At 36.7% G+C, this 20,729-nt stretch overlaps 2 protein-coding genes across 6 annotated transcripts in view; both read left to right on the top strand.

Annotated features, from left to right (window-relative positions):
- LOC116265166 (protein SHOOT GRAVITROPISM 6) overlaps positions 1 to 5,292 on the top strand; it is an 87,631-nt gene extending 82,339 nt beyond the window's left edge. For 2 of the 3 annotated variants that reach the window (XM_031645698.2, XM_031645697.2), the window contains exons 44-51: positions 897 to 1,010; positions 1,122 to 1,193; positions 3,743 to 3,838; positions 3,923 to 3,994; positions 4,316 to 4,398; positions 4,549 to 4,642; positions 4,738 to 4,845; positions 4,940 to 5,292. In XM_031645698.2, the coding sequence (XP_031501558.1) occupies positions 897 to 1,010; positions 1,122 to 1,193; positions 3,743 to 3,838; positions 3,923 to 3,994; positions 4,316 to 4,398; positions 4,549 to 4,642; positions 4,738 to 4,845; positions 4,940 to 5,050 (750 nt within the window). In that variant the 3' untranslated portion in view covers positions 5,051 to 5,292. Of the gene's footprint in view, positions 1 to 896; positions 1,011 to 1,121; positions 1,194 to 3,742; positions 3,839 to 3,922; positions 3,995 to 4,315; positions 4,415 to 4,548; positions 4,643 to 4,737; positions 4,846 to 4,939 lie in introns of those variants that run through there. The other variant, XR_007575082.1, reaches the window with a different exon arrangement.
- A 4,017-nt stretch (positions 5,293 to 9,309) lies between these two features.
- On the top strand, positions 9,310 to 18,341 carry LOC116266228 (uncharacterized). Of its 3 annotated transcripts, none has more exons than XM_031647353.2 (7): positions 9,310 to 9,424; positions 9,600 to 9,659; positions 9,897 to 9,961; positions 16,347 to 16,908; positions 16,999 to 17,227; positions 17,321 to 17,782; positions 17,890 to 18,341. In XM_031647353.2, exons 4-7 carry the CDS (start codon positions 16,357 to 16,359, stop codon positions 17,901 to 17,903), a joined length of 1,257 nt encoding a protein of 418 aa, XP_031503213.1. In that variant the 5' UTR covers positions 9,310 to 9,424; positions 9,600 to 9,659; positions 9,897 to 9,961; positions 16,347 to 16,356; the 3' UTR covers positions 17,904 to 18,341. The 3 variants fall into 3 exon arrangements, with proteins under 3 accessions (XP_031503213.1, XP_031503215.1, XP_049936973.1); XM_050081016.1 differs by lacking the exon at positions 9,310 to 9,424 and adding an exon at positions 9,455 to 9,473; XM_031647355.2 differs by lacking the exon at positions 9,310 to 9,424 and having other exon boundaries at positions 9,431 to 9,659.
- Positions 18,342 to 20,729: the final 2,388 nt, after the last annotated feature.

Below are 20,729 nucleotides of genomic sequence, written 5' to 3'. Positions count from 1 at the left end.
AAATGCCATGTGTCTTGGAGAAGTTTTTATCTCTCAATGAATTCTGTTAATGGTAATATGACTAATTTAAATTTAGACAAGTCATATTACAGAACTGACTTGCAGGATGCCTTGTGTCAAAATCATAATGTCATTCTAAAAAAATTTATCCTGATGACATTTAATTGAACAGATTCAAGATTTTCTCATGAAATTTTCCGGTATATCCATAGGCTTTCTAAACCAATTGCGCTGATTTTTGTTGAGAACATCACATAGAATGAAGGATTTTGGTATTCAAATACCTGAGCCAGTACACAGAGGTCATGAATTTTTCTTTTGATTTTCAGATTGAAATTTATAAGGGCTTAAAATTATATATTATTAGCTTTTTTGTGTCGCAAAATCTGATTTAGACATTCTATGATACTTTTTGTTTCTATTTCCACATTTGAGGATATTCCATGTTCTTCCTGAAAAATAAGTCATATATGTATAGGGTCCTTGGATTTGGCCATCCATCTACATATAAGCAGACGCATGCATGTCCACATGTGACTTTTCAAGCACTACATTGTACCTGCGAGGACACTGTAATTTCTGTCATTGTACAGCAAACTTGATTATGTACTAACTTTTATTTTCAGCTTGAATATTTTATGATATATTGACATATGACTGATGCTTTCCTTTTTTTTTCATTTGTTAGATTTTTATTTTTTTCTTCCATTACTTTTAGTTATCTAAAGAAATTCCTTAGTTGAAATAATAGTACCTCTTGTGGTAAATGTTACTTGCAAAGCTACAGTTCACTTTATAGAGCTTTTATCTGCTGGTTTGGTCATATTCATCTTTTTCAGCTTTGTCCATGGTTTGTTTTCTCATCCATTTAGCGCTGTTTCTCAAATATGTAGCAGATACCCGGCCTCTATGCACTTCACCATGCAACCCAAGTACTTGAGTTGATTGTTGCGTTACTTGAAGATCCTGATGAATCTGTTGCATTTGCTGCAGTTCAATGTCTACTTGTGGTGGGTGCTGTGCTTTGCTTTCTTTTTTCTGAGTTTTTATTTTTGTTTTTTTTTTATATATTTTGGCTTTCTCAAGTGTATGCCCCTTTTTGATAATATTCTGCTTTGCAGGTTCTTGAATCATCCTCTTTCAATATAGATCCTTTTCTGCTAAATCTTTGTGTACGATTAAGGAATCTTCAAGTAAGTAATTGTTTCATTATACCAGTGCATTGCATATTGTTGAGACCTCTACCATTGGTACATTAGCAGATAGTGTAAGGGACCTGATCTCATCAATATGATAGTTTATGCACTCATTACTAGCAAAATATGTCATGTTGTCTGTTGGCCAAATGTTTTAAATTGTCATGATAAGTTAATTTATCATTGCATATTGGACGAAACTGAAGGTCGTCAATTTCTGATGGCTTTATTTTGGTGCTTGACTGCAAATTGTGAGTGAAATGAAATCTTGTATTCCCTATGTCTCTGGCTTGTAAAGCATGCAAATATGCTCTTATGCTAGGCATATGAGCCTATATTGATTGCTAAGATGATGGTTAGTGTCCTGTACCTGTGCATCGTGATGAGCCATGGTGGCTAGCTAGCCTTATGTCTAGGAATAATCACTTTGATAGTAGGTTAAGAAAGTATGACTATGAACTGCATTTTCTCATCTCTTTGTTATTTGAACAGTGATTTATTGAAGCCCCTTGTGTGTTTGATTTATTTGTTTTTTGGTAAGTGGATTGATGCATGGAACCAAGTTTTTTGGCATCTTTAGTTTAAAGTTCCATGTGTGGCATTCCTATTTTTCCATGGAAGGGATAATGATGGCATATCAAGTCTAAGGAATCTAAAAAAGGTGCAGAGAGATCACATTGCACCTAATTTTTGGATGACCACTGTCCTTTTACAGATAAGGCCTGAAGCACTGCATTACCAATTGATTGCGTGTCTCAGAAAATCATGGAAAAGGAAACATTATCAGGAATAACTGAGCCAACTCGTTGGCCTCGCCGCAGTTTGTTGTTACTGGAGTTGAATAATCTCTAGTGAAGTTAATTTAAAATGTTTGAATTTGAATAAGCAATATCTGATGAGGAGAATTATCTTCTTTTTTTATAGACAAAAGAAAAGGGCATTGGAACTTGTTTACATGACTGTGTGTACTCATCAATCATTGCTCAGTACCGTCCTAAAGAAGCAGTTGAACATAATCAACTGAGGGCATTTAAGTCTTGTAAATTTTTCCTGCTAAGGGGGTTAACACTAGTATGTGATGCTGCAACCCTGTGTACTGTTTTCTTTCACATGAGAGCCTAGTCTTTGTTTCCGATTGTTTGTCTTTTTTTCTTTTGAAAACTAAAATTTCAGAAGCTTTCCTTGGAGATGCAAAATTTGTATTTCTTTCATTTTTTTAATAACTTCATGAATTCTTGCTTTCCCCAATAGAAAAAATTAGCTCTCCGTGTTTGGATGTCCATCTTTGAGTTGGGAGTTTTTTTTTTTTTGGTTTCTTCCTCAACACCCTTGTATGGTTCATGGTTGCACAAAAGCTTGAACATTTATTTGTTTAAAAGCAGTTTCTTTGGTATGTTAACAATCTGGAAAGGTGAAAGAATGACTTTGTACACTTCTTTTCTCTACTGATATTGCTTATAATGTTCCATTGAACACTTGGCAACATTCCTTTTATGCTTCGTAAGCACTTAATTTTCATAAAGTTAAAGCATTTTTTTGAAGCTTCATGGAGGCTATGGGCTAAAATTTTCACGGATTCTTGCACCCATTTTCTACCTGTTGCTTGTTAACTATAATAACTATGTTTCTCATGCTTGAGATATTCATTAATGTGAGGTTTATGATTTCCTATCAAGTAATTTTGATCTCCTCAGGTGACATTTCTGGTTTTTAATGTGCTTTTGGCAGAAAGGGGATGCTAATGGACAACGAGAGTTCCGTGTGGGCTCTTCATCCTCTTTGTCATGCTGAACAGCATTTCTCTCTCAGAACTTCTTCTCAAGAATTTCTGAATCTTATTTTCTTTGTTAAAGCCTCTTCTGAATGTTATCAACTAGTAGTCTTCACTCTTTATGCAATAGTTGACTACTTACGTTCAGCATAAGCACAAAACAGTGTTAGTAAACTGAACTCCTATTAACACTATTATAGTGCACAGGGTCCTTCTCCTGCAAAACTTTATACTACTGTCCTTGAAGGTAATGCTTTCTAATACTTTATGCAGTGCTATTAGCTGCCTTCCACATCCTAGAAATTCATGCTTCCAACAATCTTGGTGAATTGTGAACCTACACTAAGATCATTCTCATGCACCACCCAACTATATTGTATGTGTCGCTGTTCACCTATGCTGCTGTTTTTCTTTTTCTTCTGTTTTTACATGAAATAGATAAATCATGAAATACCAAGGCATTCTACTAATGGTGCTATCTAAATCCTGCCACTGCTGCAGCTTGTTTGAAGCTGCAAAATTGATGCTGCTTCTAATTGGTATTTTGTCTTATTTTGCTTGTGAAGTATGGGTTGGTTTTCTGAAATACTTATCTTCTGAGTGTCATCTTGTGACACATTTTTTAGCTTTTTCCTTATCCTACTGATCTCTTATTTAGAATTTCATGACAGTATGCATCTTTCATTTGATATTTGTTGAAATTTGCGGATGTTTTTCAGTGGCTTCTGTTGCTTCCTTTCATCTGATTCAGTTTCTTTTGGTTCTTCTCAATCAGGTCAACCTTGATGTAAAGATTAGAGCTGCAGCATTTGCAGCTTTTGGTGCACTTAGCAAATTCAGTGTGAGGAATAAACAAAATTTTCTAGAACAGGTATGCAATCATTTCCACAATCACAATTTTCCTTTTGAGAGTCTCAGAATTTTTATTTGACAGAACTACACGTGTGTTTGCTAGGTGCATGCTAGTTTTCCTCGGATTATTCTTCATGTTCATGATGAGGATTCTGGTGTTCGTCAGTCATGCAAGGTTTGCCTAGTTGCCTCTCATTGGCCTGTTCATAATATATGTTTCCAAGGCAAGAAGTTCCTGAAGTTCTTCATAGCCTCCATTTGGCTCGTCACAAAAATAGAAATGAAGAATCCTCATTCCTTTTATTTCAAAAAGTTCACAACTGGACCCTTTCTAAGGGAATAATTGTTGCTACTAACAGAGATCATGCTGACAATTCTTGGAGGACTGGATGGTCATGGGGACTTCAAATTTACATTACAAACTTTTCATTATCCATATTTTGAGGATTCCTCAATTCTGTTTACGTTATTAATGAAAAGTTTCTCTACTCTGCAGAACACTCTTTGGCAGTTACTACCCCTTTTGGAGGTGAATGATTTCTCATTGCTAATAGGTGCACCCTTTAATCTGGACCGCAGGTGGGGAGGCTATCATGTACAGCTTTTTTTTTTTCAGCTGTCCAATGTCTACTTCCTCTTTTGCATCACTTGTACAGATTAGCGTCTTCGACACACTCTTTCTTGTTGCTTCTGTATCCATGAATTCTTTATCCGGTGGTTGCTTTTCAGGAGTGACTATGAGGACTTCATTAGACACATTACAAAGCTGCTACTCCAGCATGTTCCTTCTCGGGCTGATACTTATTTAGCATCTATAGTTCAGGTTTGCTTGTTTCTTGGAACATGACAATTGTTGTTGGGATTTATAGAGGAACGTGTCTCTTTACCATCCAATGCTACTCTTTGACCTTGAACCAGGCTTTTGATGCTCCTTCCTCGGTTATCCAAGCAAATGCCATTTGCTTTGCTGCCTGCTTGATATCACATTTAGAGGACCAACGCTTGTTCTCTTACTATTATGCACAGGTTAACAAAGAAAATTATGTCAACTTTTGGTGGAAGTTCATTCCTTTTCTAACTTACTATTATTTGACTCGAACTCCGCTGCTCTTATATTCAGGTGTTTGGACTGCTAACGGAGAAAATGAGCCAATCACCAGATCCTCTTGTTCGTGCCACCAGATCTTCTGCTTTAAGTACGTTGATAAAGGCTGGTTGTTCAGTTAAATGAGTTATCTGATGTATATGTCGTGTAATATGTGTGTTATTCTTTTGTACATGTATGTTGTATATTACTGTGTCTATATGTTGTATAATAGAGCCATATTAAGTCAATTTGGTGAGATGGGAGCGGTCTGTTGTAAATATCCAGTTGGATGAAATAATGTTTCCATTCTTTTGTTTAACCGTTTCCTCAAATGGCATTTTGACTGCAGCTGTTTTACAGAATAAAACAATCAACCTTTTGTGTCATCCTTTTTCTTCTCATTTCCTGCCAGGGAAGTTGATGGTGTCATGGTTAGGGTTGTACCATGAGTCGAGCTTTAACTAGACTCGAACTTGCTCGGTTAAGCTCGATTCAGATGCAACTCAAGCTTGACTCGTTTAGCTAACTGAAACCTCGAGCTTATAAATGAGATGAGTTCAAGTTACATGAACTTGACTCGAGTAAGCTCGTTTAATCTAGGTGTTTTTTTTTTTTTGGTAAATTCCATACTTAAAACCAGTAACGAGATCAAGTCAATCATGGAGTTGGTAAACAAGCTTAAATGAGTCAAGCTTGGGTTGAGGCTCCGCCTATCGTGTTTAGTTTGAGCTGACCTTGTATTACTTGACTTAAGCCGACCTACTGCTTGACTCAAGCTGAGCACGCTGCAAGTTGAGTTGAGTCAAGCTAAGGGAGTTTGAGCTCGACTCAGCTTGTGTACAGCCTTATCACGGTCATTTATTAAATCTTACATCTATCGTGTTTTTCCATTCCAAAAATGAAAAATGTGGTTTGTCTCACTTTCCTGTTTTCTTTTTAACTTGACCAGGACAACGTTGCTAGGGTTGCCGCTGTCATAAGTTTTCCCGTCTTATCCGGTCCCAATAAGGGGGATGCCGGGAGCTTGGCCACCCTCATTTTTATTAACAATCAAATGATATTTACAGCAAAAACAGCTATCCGCTTGTTGGGCATCGGAAAAAAAAGGGAGAAAAAAAACCAGGCAGACAGCACACTGCTTCTAACAAGAAGAAAAAAAAAAAAAAGACTTTTTACATAAAAAATCGTGGGGTGACCAGTGACCAGTCAAAAACTCTAGTTTAGCATGGATCGTTTCTCTCTGCACGTCTTTCGAAGGATCTTTCTGCTTCCACCGATAGCGAGAGGTCCAGAATCTTTAGCCTATCGCTGGTGTCTCTAATCATGGTCCGTCTAAGCGATTGGTGTCCTTGTACCATTCCTCTCTCAACCTTTTTTTGCACCCTGCGTTGTTTGAAGCGTTCGCAGCATATCATTCTCCCTTCTCATTCGCAGTCATCCATCCAAAGGATCAATCTCCACTTTTCCTACTTCAGAAAGGTGCCTGTTCTCGTTTCTGTCTTACCAAACTGCTGCCACTAGCTTCTCACTTCTGAGCTTCCGGATCACTATCTGCATAACGGTGCTACTGAATCCTGCTTTGGGTTTCTGTTAATGGAGACCTCCATTAATGCCTTCTCGCCTTACTTGGAAAGTCAACTGTGCTGAGGTGTCATCTGATAGTGTTGCAAAAGGGAAAGCATGGATATGCAAGTTGAAGTATAACTGTCATCTTGAGGCATCACAAACAAACTTAGTACCCAAAGGGATAGGGGGTAGGGTGAGGGTTTCGGCTCTTTTGTTAGGCAGTAAGATGAAACACTCATCCTAAAGCATCGCAAAAGCATCATCCTAAGACACCGCAAGCAAATTTAGTACATTAATAGATAGGGGTTGGGTGAGTGTTTCGGCTCTTTTGTTAGGCAATACGATGAAATACACTTCCTGCTCACCCAACACAACACTAGATCTGGAAAGATGCTGCATAATCATCTAAGTTAGAATGATAGTATGCGCTACTTGGTTTCTCCAAGTGATAACGTGGAAGGTGGTGCACCAAAACCTTTAAAGCCAATTGGGTCTGATCTAACTCCATGCAGGCATCCTGCCAATGAGCCTTATTCCTTGTAAACCAACTTACTATCCAGCTCTACATTCTCTGGTTGAATGCTTCCCTTCCCCTGGTCCACATAAGTGGTATCTATTAACCAAAGGGATGCGGTGTCTTTGCTGTCTATCCATCGTTAACAGCCTTTGACTACAAGTTGCAAAAAGAAACCAGCTAACATGAGCAAGCGCATCATGGTTCCATATCCAACAGCTTCATCTTTTTTCACCTGCTTACTCTAGCTGTCCAAATCTCCATCCTCTTTAGTTTCTTAAGATCTGGAGTTTTCGCTGCAAGAACATTTTTTTTGCGGGACTACTGAGTTGATCTTAATCTCCACTATTGCATTGCCAATTGGCGGCATTTGAACTCCCATTCATTCTAGCCACTTCTATAACCTTCATTTCAAGTTGACCTATTATTCCACCATAATCCTCTCCACCTATTTTACTTATCAAAATTTCTTTTGTTAAAAACAATTCATAGCTTGACCAATTTTCCATTTTCATGCTTCCACTTTACCTTGTTTTCTATTATAATCCAAACCCTCCCAAGGCTCCAAGTTCCCTTCCACTGTTCCTTTAGCATCCAGTAGCTCTTACCATAAACAAGTATCGACTTTTTACCCACTAAGCAAAGAGAGAGGCATTGCTGAAAGTTGCGCACAACCTGCTAGCAAGTGCTGCAATCAGGAGCGGAGGCAGAAATTTTTTGTTGCATGAGTCAAACTATAGTTTCAAAATTTTAACAGGGGCCGAAATAAAAATTTTCAAATTTTTTATATATATTAAACTAAATATTTTCAATTTACATATAATATTTTAAAGTTTTTAAAATTTGAGAGGGAGGCAAGGCCCCTGCCAACCCCACCTTCCCTCCGCCCCTGGCTGCATTAGATTCCTCCACCGGTCTCAGTCTAGTTCTACCCTAATGGTTCTACCCTCATTCATAGGCCTACATTTCTTCTTCCTGTCAACCATAATTTTCAATAGTTTCACAAATAAATACAAAAAATAGACTATACATAAGTTAAATGGCAAGACATTTGCTTAAAAAAAAAATAATCCTTATGGCAGAATATGTTTTCCTTTCTCTTTTTTGAAGGCATTGTTTAAGTTTTTTGTCGAGCTTCTAAACTTACAAATTGATTTATAGGGCCAATTGAACTTCCAGCTGTATTAATCGAAGGAGAAGTAAAACCACCACTCATTACCCCTTCAATAAGATCTTTATTTCGAGCAGTTCGATATTATCTTTCTCTTATTCATTTTTACCTATCTTTGTTTGCAGGTACTTCTAAAAAAATTGTACCGTGTGACAACGTATGTTGATATGGTTTCACACCTTTGTGAGTTTCAATTAAATGTTTCCCGATTCTTGTTATACCACCTTTAACAATTTGCTTGCAATTGCATCTCAAATTTTCCATTTTATCTTTATATGTAGGGTCTTCTTCCGTCCAATTACATACATTCAATTCAAAGCCCAACTAGTGATGGAAATAGCTTAGCATGTCTCACTTAGTTATTGTACATTCATACTATCACCAAATGTTGGAACCCAATAATTGGACATAGTTGAATTAAATAAAAACATATGCATACCAGATGATATTTGTATTTATGCACAATACAAATGGACCATGATGAATCCATGGGCAAGGTTCCATCCATTAGACCCAAGACAAAAATGGGTTTGCATTGGTTGCAAAGTTAAATAGTGTGAAGATAAGAGATTTGGGGATCCTCCTCCCAAGGAAATGATTACATAATTTATTTCAAAACAGGCACTTCTCATTCAACACAAGCTAATGAATGCTGGTCTTTTATGGATTCAAGTTTAATTTGCTTTATGACAATGTGAAGCGAGGATTGGCTACTAAATGAGATCAACGAACCAAATGTCTGTGTGCATGTGTGTTGCCTTTCATACATGGTTCAATTATGAATTTGCACAAACTCATGCTTGGCCGATAATTTCTCACTACTATAGCATTGAAGAATGTAGAATTAATTAGCAAATAATAAAAAATAAATAAATAACTAGAAATAACACCACATTAGTAATTAAAGGTTGTTGATCAACAAAAGTTTATGTTAAACAAAAAGAAAAAAAAAGAGCGGCAATAACAAAACAATCACAAAGACTGATAGGCCTTTTGGCAGATTTTGGATCCAGATACCAGAATCATAGTTGGGTCGAGAGTGAAAGAAGTATTGGCAGAAGTTGCCGGTTTTGGGGGATTTTGGACCCGGTTTGGATTGTACTTTGAGACTAATAGGCCTTTTTGCGGATTTTGGACCCAATTGAATTGTACTTTTAGGAAGTCGTTTTATGGCGTTGGAACGCCTCAGAACGGAACGTTCCATTTTCGAAAATCCCTATCAAAGGCCGTCCGGAAACCCTCGGAACTTCCCGGACCGGACGCTCGGGTGAGGGCTCGCGTCTTCCTCTCCCGCTCGAAACTTCTCTCTCCCTCTCGTCGTCTCTCCGTCTGCTCGTCTCTCCATCCGCTCTCTTCCTCCTTCTCTATCTTTCTCTTTCTCGCGCCTGTGCCCTTGCTTCTCCTCATATCCGTCTGATGCTCACCGCAATCTTCTGGTGCAGGGAACAACAATATTGCTGCCGATTCATCTCGATCCTCCATCGTTCGGGGCTCATATCTAGGTAACTCTTACCTCTTGTTGTGCATTCCTCTCTCTCTCTCTCTCTCTCTCTCTCTCTCTCTGAGAAGGAAACGACCTGTGGTTTATGGCCTTCTTTTGGCCGTAACGTAGGTTTGAGTTGTGACCTTCCCTCTACGCAAACCTCTGGCCAGTGAGGGTCATATTTGGCCTTCTATGCTGTAAATCCGGGGCTTTCATGCGTTTTATTTTTATTTTTATTATTATTATTTTTTGGCAGGTTCTGTTCTAGTGCAGCTGGTTTGTAGCTTCCGCACATTTTACCAAGGCGTCCAATTTTTCAAGGTACCATTCAGGTCTCAATGTTGATGATTTACTTTAATACAGTCCGACATAAAATTTTGTTCCTCACTTGGTGCTGCTATCAGGCTAAACCAAGAGAAATGATTGGCATGAGAAATTTATGAAGGTTGTACAGCATTTCAAAAAATGTGGTTCACTTGTTTATGATCTTTGGCACAGACTCGCTTTCTTACAGCCAATCTCTGTTTAGGAGGCCATCTTGGTAGAAATAACTGTTTTCCTCCTCCATAGGAAGTACCCGGGTTTGTTTCCCTTTGCCTCAGACTTTCTTAATAACTCAGAAGTAATCTATTTTGCTTTACTCTGCTCACTCTTGACGTTATGCCATGGAACTCTCCATTGTAAAACTGAACCAAGGTAATGTCTGCAGGAACTAGTTTATCAACTTTTGCACATAGGAGATCCGAGATATCCGTAGGGCTATGGGGAAAAATGTAAAATTGCCTTACAAAATGATGAAAGTTTATGAAAGGGAACCCTGAAAATGGCAGCAAAATGCGCATGCAATCGACACATAATGTAAATATACCGAAGACAAAAAGTAGAATAAGAAAAGAAGATTGATTATTCCATAACTAGTTAGGCACATATACTTGTATTTTTCATTTCCTTTCGGTGTTTTACATATGTATTTGCTTCTTTCCTCTCTCTCTCTTATTCCCTATTCCTTTTAACTTATCTCGTAGATGCATGTTCATTATGCACATACATTAATTTCTAACTTATTTAGAGTACCTTCATATTTTGTAAACATTTTTATGTATTGGGATTTTCGGGAGTTGGTTTGTAAACAAACTTACATCATCGCAAGATTTTACCTTGCTGAGGCAGCCAATATACAACGTAGCTCAATCTCTGCAACCATGAGTCCAATAATGTGGTTTAAGACAAAAATAGCAAGTGAAGGTCAATTGATGGGATAGCAGGGCCAGATTCCCTACGGGTTATTTTTCCCATAAAACAAAATCTTGAAGTCAGACAGGAAGAAGTCAGTGCCACTTGGCTCTTAAACACATCTGAAGGGTTGGCATCAGTTTAAAGATGAAATGGAGAAAACGTATAAGGCAGAGAAGACTGAAGGAAGACAGGAATCCAGCAGGATCAAAGTAACAATGGTATAATGTAAGTTCCATGTTCAGGATGTGAAATAGCAACTTAGCATCTCAGGATATCACTTGACTATAAAAAAGAAGAATCTGTATGTTGAAAGTTACCAGTAGGGCCACATTTCATGTTACTGAAGAATCAATATCAAATGTGGCCAGAACATAGTAGTACATGGGATTGCCAAAAAAGTCAATAGGAAACCTATTTGAAGAGTATGCTCATGACCACATTAAGTTGGAAAGATGAACTTTATGTTCTTTACTTTTCCTCCTTCCATTTACCTTAGAATAATATATAAGAAACAGGCAATCTCATAATGGGCATATCCCAGAAATAGGTTGTCACAGACAGTTCATGGGAAGAATCCTAGGCTGCTAACAATCAGAAAGTCACAACAAAACCAAAACGATCACATTTTCAATAAATTGTTCAAGATCGACCTATGCATATCCAAAGGAACTAGTATTCTGGGTCCAATTAAAAAACTGAAGAGCTACTAGCACTAACTTATTATTAAGTTAGTGATTCTGGTGCCAATCTTAGAAGGATTGCAATGTCCTCTATCAATGAAAGATTTATTGAAAGATCCAAAACCTTCATTTTTGAGTTCTTGCAATGTCAGTAATTACATACAGCTACTTACAGAAGATTTCAGAAAGAGCCCAACATTAGGCTTACAACAGATGAGCCCTTGGAAACGCAAGGAAACAAAGCCAACTGAACATTTTGGTGTCTTTTACAAGCCTCTTCTAGCCCTCTCTCTCTCTCTCTCATTGTGTTTGTAATTGGTAGTGACTGATCTTATAATTGAATCTTGGGTCCCTCAACAAGGTAATCCTCTATCCTAATCATCCTTTCGTTCTTCTTCAAGTGTTTTGTTTTGTTACCATGTTCATGTAATCTCCTCCTATATTGTCATCCACTTCAGTGCACTTGATATGGGAGTCCCAACGAAAGTCACTAATCCCTTTGCACATAGTGAAATCAAGCTTCACACACATTAATTTATTCTTAAACTTATCTTTATGTCTTGACAGACAAATGGTAAATTTATCTGACATTTTATTCTCTCTGATTTTTTATTCTCGATAATTGTGTAAGGTCGGCCTTCAAACCCTGACCCCCCATTTTGATTTCATAGCTAGCATTTGCGCTTGCTCTAGTAGATATTGAACTGGATAATCAACTTAGTTATCAATCAGAAGTCAAAACCAAGTTTTCACTTTCTTCATATTGGTTACCACTACCAGACACCTGTCAATACTCTATGTCTATAGGTACCAAACAACAAAACATATACTAATGCAGGGAAATCATATAGCTCTACTATAATGGAAATTTACAGTAAGTGTATTTGTATGTGTGTGTGTGCATGGTCTATCAGAGAGAGGGAGAGGGAGAGGGAGAGAGAGCTGACACCCAACTGCTTTCCCCTGACAATGAATAAGAAAAACATGTTGACATGTTAAAGGAGAAGGCCATGGAAGTAGACATTCAAATAAAACATGTTGACAAGATAGTATGTTGAATTTTTGTAAGATATTGAAAATATTGACTTAAAAAAGAAAACAAATGTGGTACATGCAAACTGTGTCTCTATGCATGTATCATAACCATACATTTATAGCACAAAGGGCTAGAACATCCGAGGCAAGATTGCCCTAGGTAAATTAGATAGGAATATGGGTTTAATAGTATCCAAGCTACTATTACAACCTTTGGATGACACATCTTGCAATGTAGGAGACACAATGGTCTCGAATATGTAGATACATCATAGAACAAGGACTGAAATTCTAGTAGTTGCCATCAAGCGACCCAAGTTGAAGCAAGCACCGAAATCAAAGCCACACAAGCAATTGAAGGTAGCCATTTTCAAACCCTAATTAGTTCAGCTGGATGGGCAACTTCCAATTGCCAGCAGTTTTTCAATAAGCCATGGGGATCGAAGCATAACAGGAAAGTGTGATGGATAATCTCAAAAAGTTTAACAGAACATGTCCTAGATTGTCTAATGCTTTGGAGAAGTTATTCCCAATACGGACATATTAAAGGTTATCTAAAGCTTTGAAGAAGCTACCCCCATCGAAACCTACTCTTCAGAACAATACCATCCCTGATTTTTCATTTCCCATGCAGACCTACTCTTGAGAACAATACCACCTCTGATTTGTCACTACCCTGGAAACCTAGTATTTAAAACAACACTCCTCCCCTCAATGCCCCATGGTGAATTTAATATTTGTACCCACCTTTGTGTCATTATATAGAAGGAAAGGTTGAACTTGATTGGAAAACAACAGTCTTTTAAGTTATGACTGCAATTTATCATATTCAAATTTTAGCATGTAACTTGAATTCAGCGAAGAGCCTACTATTAGCTGCTCATTAGATGCATTATTCAGAGTTCTTGGCGTGAATTTCCCTTTGGCAAATGAATGGAAAATAATAAGGCAAAATTTGGTGGCTTTACTCCATATGAGAATGACCGAGTGAGAAGGATTTTACAAACGAAAGAAAAAAGAATCAAAGGCAAAATGTTCATGTCCTTCCTAGTTGCCTTTATCTTTCTTATTGGCCATTCTGTTCTGTATACAGGTTTTGCCATGGCTTAGAGTATTTTTGTGTTGTTGAACAACCACAAGGCCTTCGTATTCCTACAACTGGTGGTGTAAGAGTTGCCTTTCTGAGTTTCGCATAGCTCTATAGTTAGTATTTATCAATCAAAATAATCGCAGATTTATAAGGACCAATCCGCTACTGCAAAGAGGGTTTAACACAGACGCACATTCTTCCTTTAAAGCTGATCAACATTTTAAGCCCATTTCGGTATGTTCAACAAAGCAGTTGACACATTATCCAGATTGATCGATCTAATGGGTTGGTATGGTGATCTTCAAAAAACCGATTATTAGACACTTAAGTAGGGTTTCATGTCTGGGTTTCCCTCATAGAAAGTTTGAAATGCTGCTTTTCGGATATATCAGATACAGTTACAACAGCAAAATCATGAAAAAAGAACTCATGGAAAAGAGAAAAAAATCATGGAAAGACCTCAAAAGAGATTACAAAACCATGGACTCACACCCATTAAAATCTAACCCTCTAACACTTGAGGAAAAGCGAGACTCTCCTTATCCAGCACGCTGAAACCACAGGGATGCATGGTAGGAAATAAGAAAAATGGGGATAAGAAGAAGAAGAATAAACAGAGAAGAGTTAGAAAATGAAAAGTAAAAGAGAGGACGGAAGGTGGAATGTCCAATACAACATAGGGAAAATAAAATACAAACGGGAAAAGAAGAAGAAGAAGAAAGGTACCATAGGTGGACTGGTGGAGAGAGTGAGTTTGTTGAATGAGGCCTTATATTGCTGCTAAGGAGTCTGCTAAGGCTTAGTTGGAAGAGAACCTTCTTCTTCCTCACACGCAAAGAAAGAAATTGCAACACAGCACGCTATATACCTGCGGCAAGGCGTGTTCTGCCAAACGCTGGCAGCAGACTACCTCGGATAACACTTCTCTACAATACAATTTGATTTGACTGTGATGGTTCAGGCTGCTTTGAATCAACTCCTAGCAGTAATACCAAATCCGAAAGTTCGGAGGGGAAAAAAAGGAAAAAGCATGAGATTTTTATTTTGCAGGCCTACTTTGGTTGATAGTTTTAACTTGAAAAAAAAAACGTTTACTGCACCTTTTAATATTTTTTCATATCACTAAATTATATTTTACTTTTGAATGGTATATTAAAAATTGATAATAAGAAAATGACAAGAATGTAAATTAGTGATAATATGAAAAAGAATGGCAACTAATGTTTCTTAAAAAAAAAAGTATGTCTTTTAGCTTAGCTGGTGGGTTTGTAACATGTCTTTAGTTTGATTCTTGTACGTGCTACTTATTTATGCTTTAAATCAGTAATTGTGCATTAGAAGGTGTATTGTAAACTATGCAGGTCTCGAAGCAGCCTTGAAGCCTGGAAACAAAGGAAAGAGTGGACTCACCATACTAAAGACTTATAAACTAGTCCTTTTTCTTACATTAAAAGTAACAAAAACTATAATCTCCAAAAAAGCCTACAAAACTGATTTAGAAAAGGGCAGCACTCACAAAAAGAACTTTTTCTACCTCGAGGGGTATAGTGTAGCTGGTCAACCCTTGCAACAGGGAGCAGAGGTGTTTTTAGTGCCCCGTAGTTTCTCTCGCTTGTCTCGAACAAAAAGAACCCTTTTTAGTACATTGTTAAATAAATGTGCATTTTACTGCTGCCTTCATCTCATCCCCAGTCACGTGCCAGTATTTCTTACAAGAATTGTTCCCAGAACCATCTGGTCATGGGGCTACAACATTCTTCATCCTAAACATGGTTTTCTCCACATTCTTCATCCTAAACAAGTATTTTGCATGTCTACATGTGGCTTATTTTGTCTTATAGTAGGCATATAACTTTTCATGATGCAGCTGTACTTTAATAGAAAGAAATACAGGAATGCAACAAGATGAAAACACTTTTAAAGAATTTCTGGATATATTTGCTTAGCCTAATGTCAGAAGCAAAAGGAAAAGTGTTCTTAATCATGTATATATACAAATGATAATTAGATCAGCATTCGAAAAACCTTTCACACAATCTATGCCATTCATGTCATGGGGCAACGGGTACTCATTCATATCTATGCAGATAACTAAACAGAAATGCCAACAAATCAAGAGCTTTCAAGTACAATCCCAGAAAGTACAGGAAAATTTGAGAAACAAAAACAATTGGATTAGATTGGTTTTTCACAATAAGAAACAAAGATGTTGATCAGAATTGCTTCAAGTTTGAAGACTCTAAATTTTGATACAAGTCCAAGTCCATAGTGGGTCATAAATATTGCATGAAAAGCTTGCTAGATTAATGTTGATCTTCAAATGGGACCTCCTTATATGTTGGAAGATGAATATAAGACCTACGTATTCATTGGCCTATAACCAAAGTGAGATGCTCTTTGTGCTGATTCTTAAACTTTGTTGAAATATGGTGTAATGATATACAATTGTACAGTAGCTTATACAAAAGATGTTTTATATGACATTTGAGTCATGTGACCATGGAAATTTGTTTGATTCATGTTATTGATTGTATTGGTTCTTGTATGCTTGATTCTTATTCTTGTCTGTTAATATATGTAAATGTTAATTTTTGTGTTACAATATGAAAATATTTTAGTTCTTGCAACATACTTTGCAGTAATTATTTTATTTTTCAACCTGCAGTTTTGTAGCCATGACACCAGAGGAGGAAGTTGTGTTACAAGTATCATTGATGTTGCTCACTTTACTCTTGCGAAAAAAATTAGTGCGTGACAAGATTGTTCATCCACAGAAAAGTGCTGTTCGTCCCAATAAAAACGTTATTCGTCCACAAAAAAGCATTGTTCATCCACATAGGAGCATTGCTCATCCATACAAAAATGCTGGTGAAAAGTTTGTTTACAATGTAATCCATGGTCCTCCAAAAAACTGTTTGAATTTATTACGTATGGACAAAGACATATACGTTGCTCTGTGCAATGCACTTAAAAATAGGAATCTATTGCATGATGCTCGTGACATATCTGTGGAAGAACAAGTTGCCATATTTCTTTACTCGGTGGGACATAATAAGCGGAATCGAGCTTCTCAAGACACATTTCAACATTCAGGTCAGACCATCAGCAAGTATTTTAATGTCGTATTACGTACAATTTGTCATCTTGGAAAAGATTATATTTGTCGGCTAAACAATGATACACCAGCTAAGATTCAAAACGATCCTCGTTTTTATCCATATTTCAAGGTAACATTGTATTTTTTTATTTGTTTATAGGTTATCAAAATAAAAAAAATTTCTGTCTTACAATCATGCAAATGGTTGAATATGTAATAGGATTGTTTAGGAGTCATTGATAGCACTCATGTTCCTGTGTGGGTGCCTACATCAACACATGGACGGTTTCGAAACCGAAAGGGCGTTCTTTCTCAAAATGTCATGGCTGTAGTTGGATTTGATATGCGTTTCCATTATGTAATGGCTGGTTGGGAGGGTAGTGCTGAGGATTCAAGAGTATTATATAGTGCACTTGATGACAACGTTGATCCACTTCAAATTCCTGAAGGTATAAATTGAGTTTGAAAGTACTTTTGTTTATTTGGTGTAACTAATGTAATATAGAACTGATATTATCTTATTAATAATATATATTCTGCAGGAAAATATTATCTTGCTGATGGAGATTATCCAAGTATTGTTGGATTGATAACTCCATATTGTGGGCATCAATATCATATGTCAGAATTGAATGCATCAGGCTCTCAACCAATTACAACTGCAGAAGAGCTATTTAATAATCGACATTTCTCTTTAAGGGCAACTGTAGAACGTGTATTTGGATTGCTTAGAAGTCGATTTCCTATATTGAAAAGCCAAGTAGAGTATCCTTTCTCCACACAAGTTCAAATTGTGTTAGCAACATGTGTGTTGCACAATTTTATACTTGATCACAATCCAAATGCAACACAATTTGATGTTGAAGATGGTGCATCATATGATGTTGATACTAGCTCAGAGATAGACAATGAACATGAGTTTAAAGTACAAGTAGTTAAACGTGGAAGCAATGATTCACTGAGAGCAACCATAGCAGCTCAAATGTTTGAAGATTTTAACAACAGTAAGTAGACTTCATTATCTTGATACTTGCATTAATATTTGCTGTACACAATGATTCCTTGTTCAAGTATTTTACTATGTTCTAATATAATCAATTTTTTTTCATAGGATGTAGAAGATGATGCCTCGTTAGAAGTATTACATTGTATTTGAAGTTAGAAAAAGAGGCTTTTTGCTAGCTTACAGCACCCTCAACTTTGAGTCTCCAGATATAATGCTGTTGTCTACAAGTTCTACACTAGGACTGAAGCAATTCAGGCACATTTGAAAGAGGATCTGAACCTGGAGAAGTTGGTTCTACAACACCATAAAGACATGCTTGTGAGGAACAGCAATGAATGTGTCTATGGTCATTTGGCCATGTACTTCATTTTGTGTTTTTGGTCAAGATCTTGTAGCTACACACTTCCATTGGGTCTGTGCTTGAAGAATGGACACAGTATCCAAGCAACCTGATCTGTTTTCTTTCTTTTTCTCTTTTTGGTTAACATGTTGATTTTGATACAGTTGCACTAAAAGTGGCTTTGTTTTTGCTATATGTTCACAAACAAGTTTATTCATTTGAGGTTGTGACTTCTGGTGTTTGGGGATTGCGATGCTGTTGGAAATGAAGATGTAATGCAGGTTTGTGGGAGGAGGTTTTATTTATAATGGCAGGTTTATGAGCAAAGGTATTACACGAGGCTTGTTTCTGAGTAGGTTTATAACGTCTTTTTAATTTGATTCTTGCAACATTTATTTTAAGTAAGTTTGTATCTGCTACTGAGCAGGTTTAACATGTAATTGAACATGTTCGTAGTGTCGGTTATTGAGCAGTTCTGCCATTGAGCTCATTCACGACCTGTATTATTGAGGATGCATCTATTGGTCCGTTTATAACATCTTTAATTCAGCATGTTTTAATGAGAAGCCAGTCTGATCTCACGTCCTTTTCTCTTTTTCTAGTTTGTGTTGGTTCCTCTTTTTCCTTTGTTACAAAGATGAATGTACTTCTAGGTAGAGGTACACTGCAGGATTATTTTAATTTGATGGCTTATTGAAGTTGGTATGATTGGTTTGCTTGCAGTATTCTCTTGGTATGCGTGCTATCTGCTTTGGGTTTAAATAAACACTTGTATGTTGTCCATCTGGTGTAATTACAAGGAATATGTACAGGTGTGCTAGAATAATGTGGTACACTCAAAATATGCTGTTTAATAGAAACCAGGATGGATGTGATTTTCTTTTCTCGAAATTGATTTGTCATACTTCTCTATATAGCACTAAAACAAGATTAGTATTTTCTCATTTGGTCTTAGATTTTGGTGATGAAAAGTTGCACATTTGTTTCCAAAGGAAATAAAGTAGGAATTCGTTCCTTTGGAAAAAGTAAGAGATCTTGTGTATGCTTAGTCATACCATTATCAACAGTGCCCAAGTTTTGAAATCTGTATTTCAAGTTAACATATGAACGGTCTAGATGTCAGGAAAGTACCTTGTGTTCTTCCTATTTCGAAGTCATTCTTTGAGTATCAATTGTCTGTTGTATCCTTTACTAATTCATTGCTGGCTATATGGATCTACTGCCTCCGGGATCCAACTTTAGATGATAGCAAGTTCTCCTGCTAATACACAGACATACACAGCATGAAGGCAGAACTTTCAGAAGTTGTACCGATATCTAGCAGTTCAGACCAATATTATCATTGCCATATCCAATCGTGTATCGGTCGGGCTGACCTATACGCCGGATCGTAAAAATTAATTTTTTAATTTGTAAAAAATATTAAAAATTTATAAAAAATCAGAAAATTCTAAAAAAATCCGAAAAAACTAGTAAAAATCAGAAAAATTCAAGAAAAATGTATTTAAAGGAACATTCATCATTCATGTATATGAAGTATGAACTATGAAGTATGCATATGAACAAGACATTCCAAAATAAGAAATCAAACATTCAAAAAACAAAATAACATACTAAGCAACCTAAGAGTATTCGATTACATCACAATTCATAAGTTCAGAAGTCAAAACTCAAAACATATTGACATAGTTTTCAAAACTCAAAACAAAAAGCATCGTCAATCGTCGTGTGCATCATCATCTTCATTGTTCATCATCATCTTCATTTTCTTCATTAACTGCTTCTTCTATCCTCTCTGTTGCAAATGGAATGTCACCAACATTCCATTGCTCTCCCCCTAGCCTCTCCTTCATCAATAATCTCTGCTGCTCCTTCAACGTTCAAAAAATCAAGATCGTCCTCATCAAGTACTGCGGATGGTTCTTCTTCAACCCAAGAATATAATATATCAAAATGGTCAATGAAGATAGGATCATATTGATTGTGATGCTTCCTCGTAGATGTTGTTTCTAGTTGCCTAACAAGAGAAAAATTTAACAAATTGTTAGAAATTAAAATATATATTAAAATTTGCTATTTTGTATAACAAATGTTTACCTTTGTCTCAACTTCATATTATAACGAACGTAAACAAGGTCATTCAACCTTTTATGTTCCAACCTATTCCTCTTCTTACTGTGGATGTGTTGAAATACATTCCAATTTCTTTCACATCCAGTTGCACTACATGGCTGAGGATTCTAATTGCAAGCTTCCTTAATTCTGGGCAATCAGGCCCAAACCTTTCCCACCACAAATCTAATAACAAATGGAAAGTAAAAATGTTGTCAGAATAAATATGTGAGAAGGTAGAATAAAAGCTAAACAACAACAAAAAAGTATAAAGTCTCTTTCCAATACTTGGACGCATAGTTGTCCTGCATCGAACTGCTGTGTCTCTCGCCATGGTACCAGAAGCCGTATCATATTTGTTGATCGACGGATAGCGTCTTGTTCTTTACTATCACTTACTAATACATCAATACAATCCAACATGCCATACTCGACCTCTCTGTCCTTCTTAAAAGTGAGAAGATATCTAATAGTAGGATTTAGGTAATAGGCT

Source organism: Nymphaea colorata, chromosome 12 (genome assembly GCF_008831285.2).
Source record: "Nymphaea colorata isolate Beijing-Zhang1983 chromosome 12, ASM883128v2, whole genome shotgun sequence".
Taxonomy (NCBI): Eukaryota; Viridiplantae; Streptophyta; class Magnoliopsida; order Nymphaeales; family Nymphaeaceae; genus Nymphaea; species Nymphaea colorata.
The sequence above is the reverse complement of the archived record's forward strand: the minus strand, read 5'-3'. Positions and strand labels throughout refer to the sequence as shown.

Excerpts from the sequence above, each read along its gene's own strand:
- LOC116266228 (XM_031647353.2), top strand. The coding sequence starts at position 16,357 with ATGACACCAGAGGAGGAAGTTGTGTTACAAGTATCATTGATGTTGCTC. Across the intron at positions 16,909-16,998 it reads GTTTTTATCCATATTTCAAG|GATTGTTTAGGAGTCATTGA; the intron begins GTAACATTGTAT and ends AATATGTAATAG. Across the intron at positions 17,228-17,320 it reads TCCACTTCAAATTCCTGAAG|GAAAATATTATCTTGCTGAT; the intron begins GTATAAATTGAG and ends TATATTCTGCAG.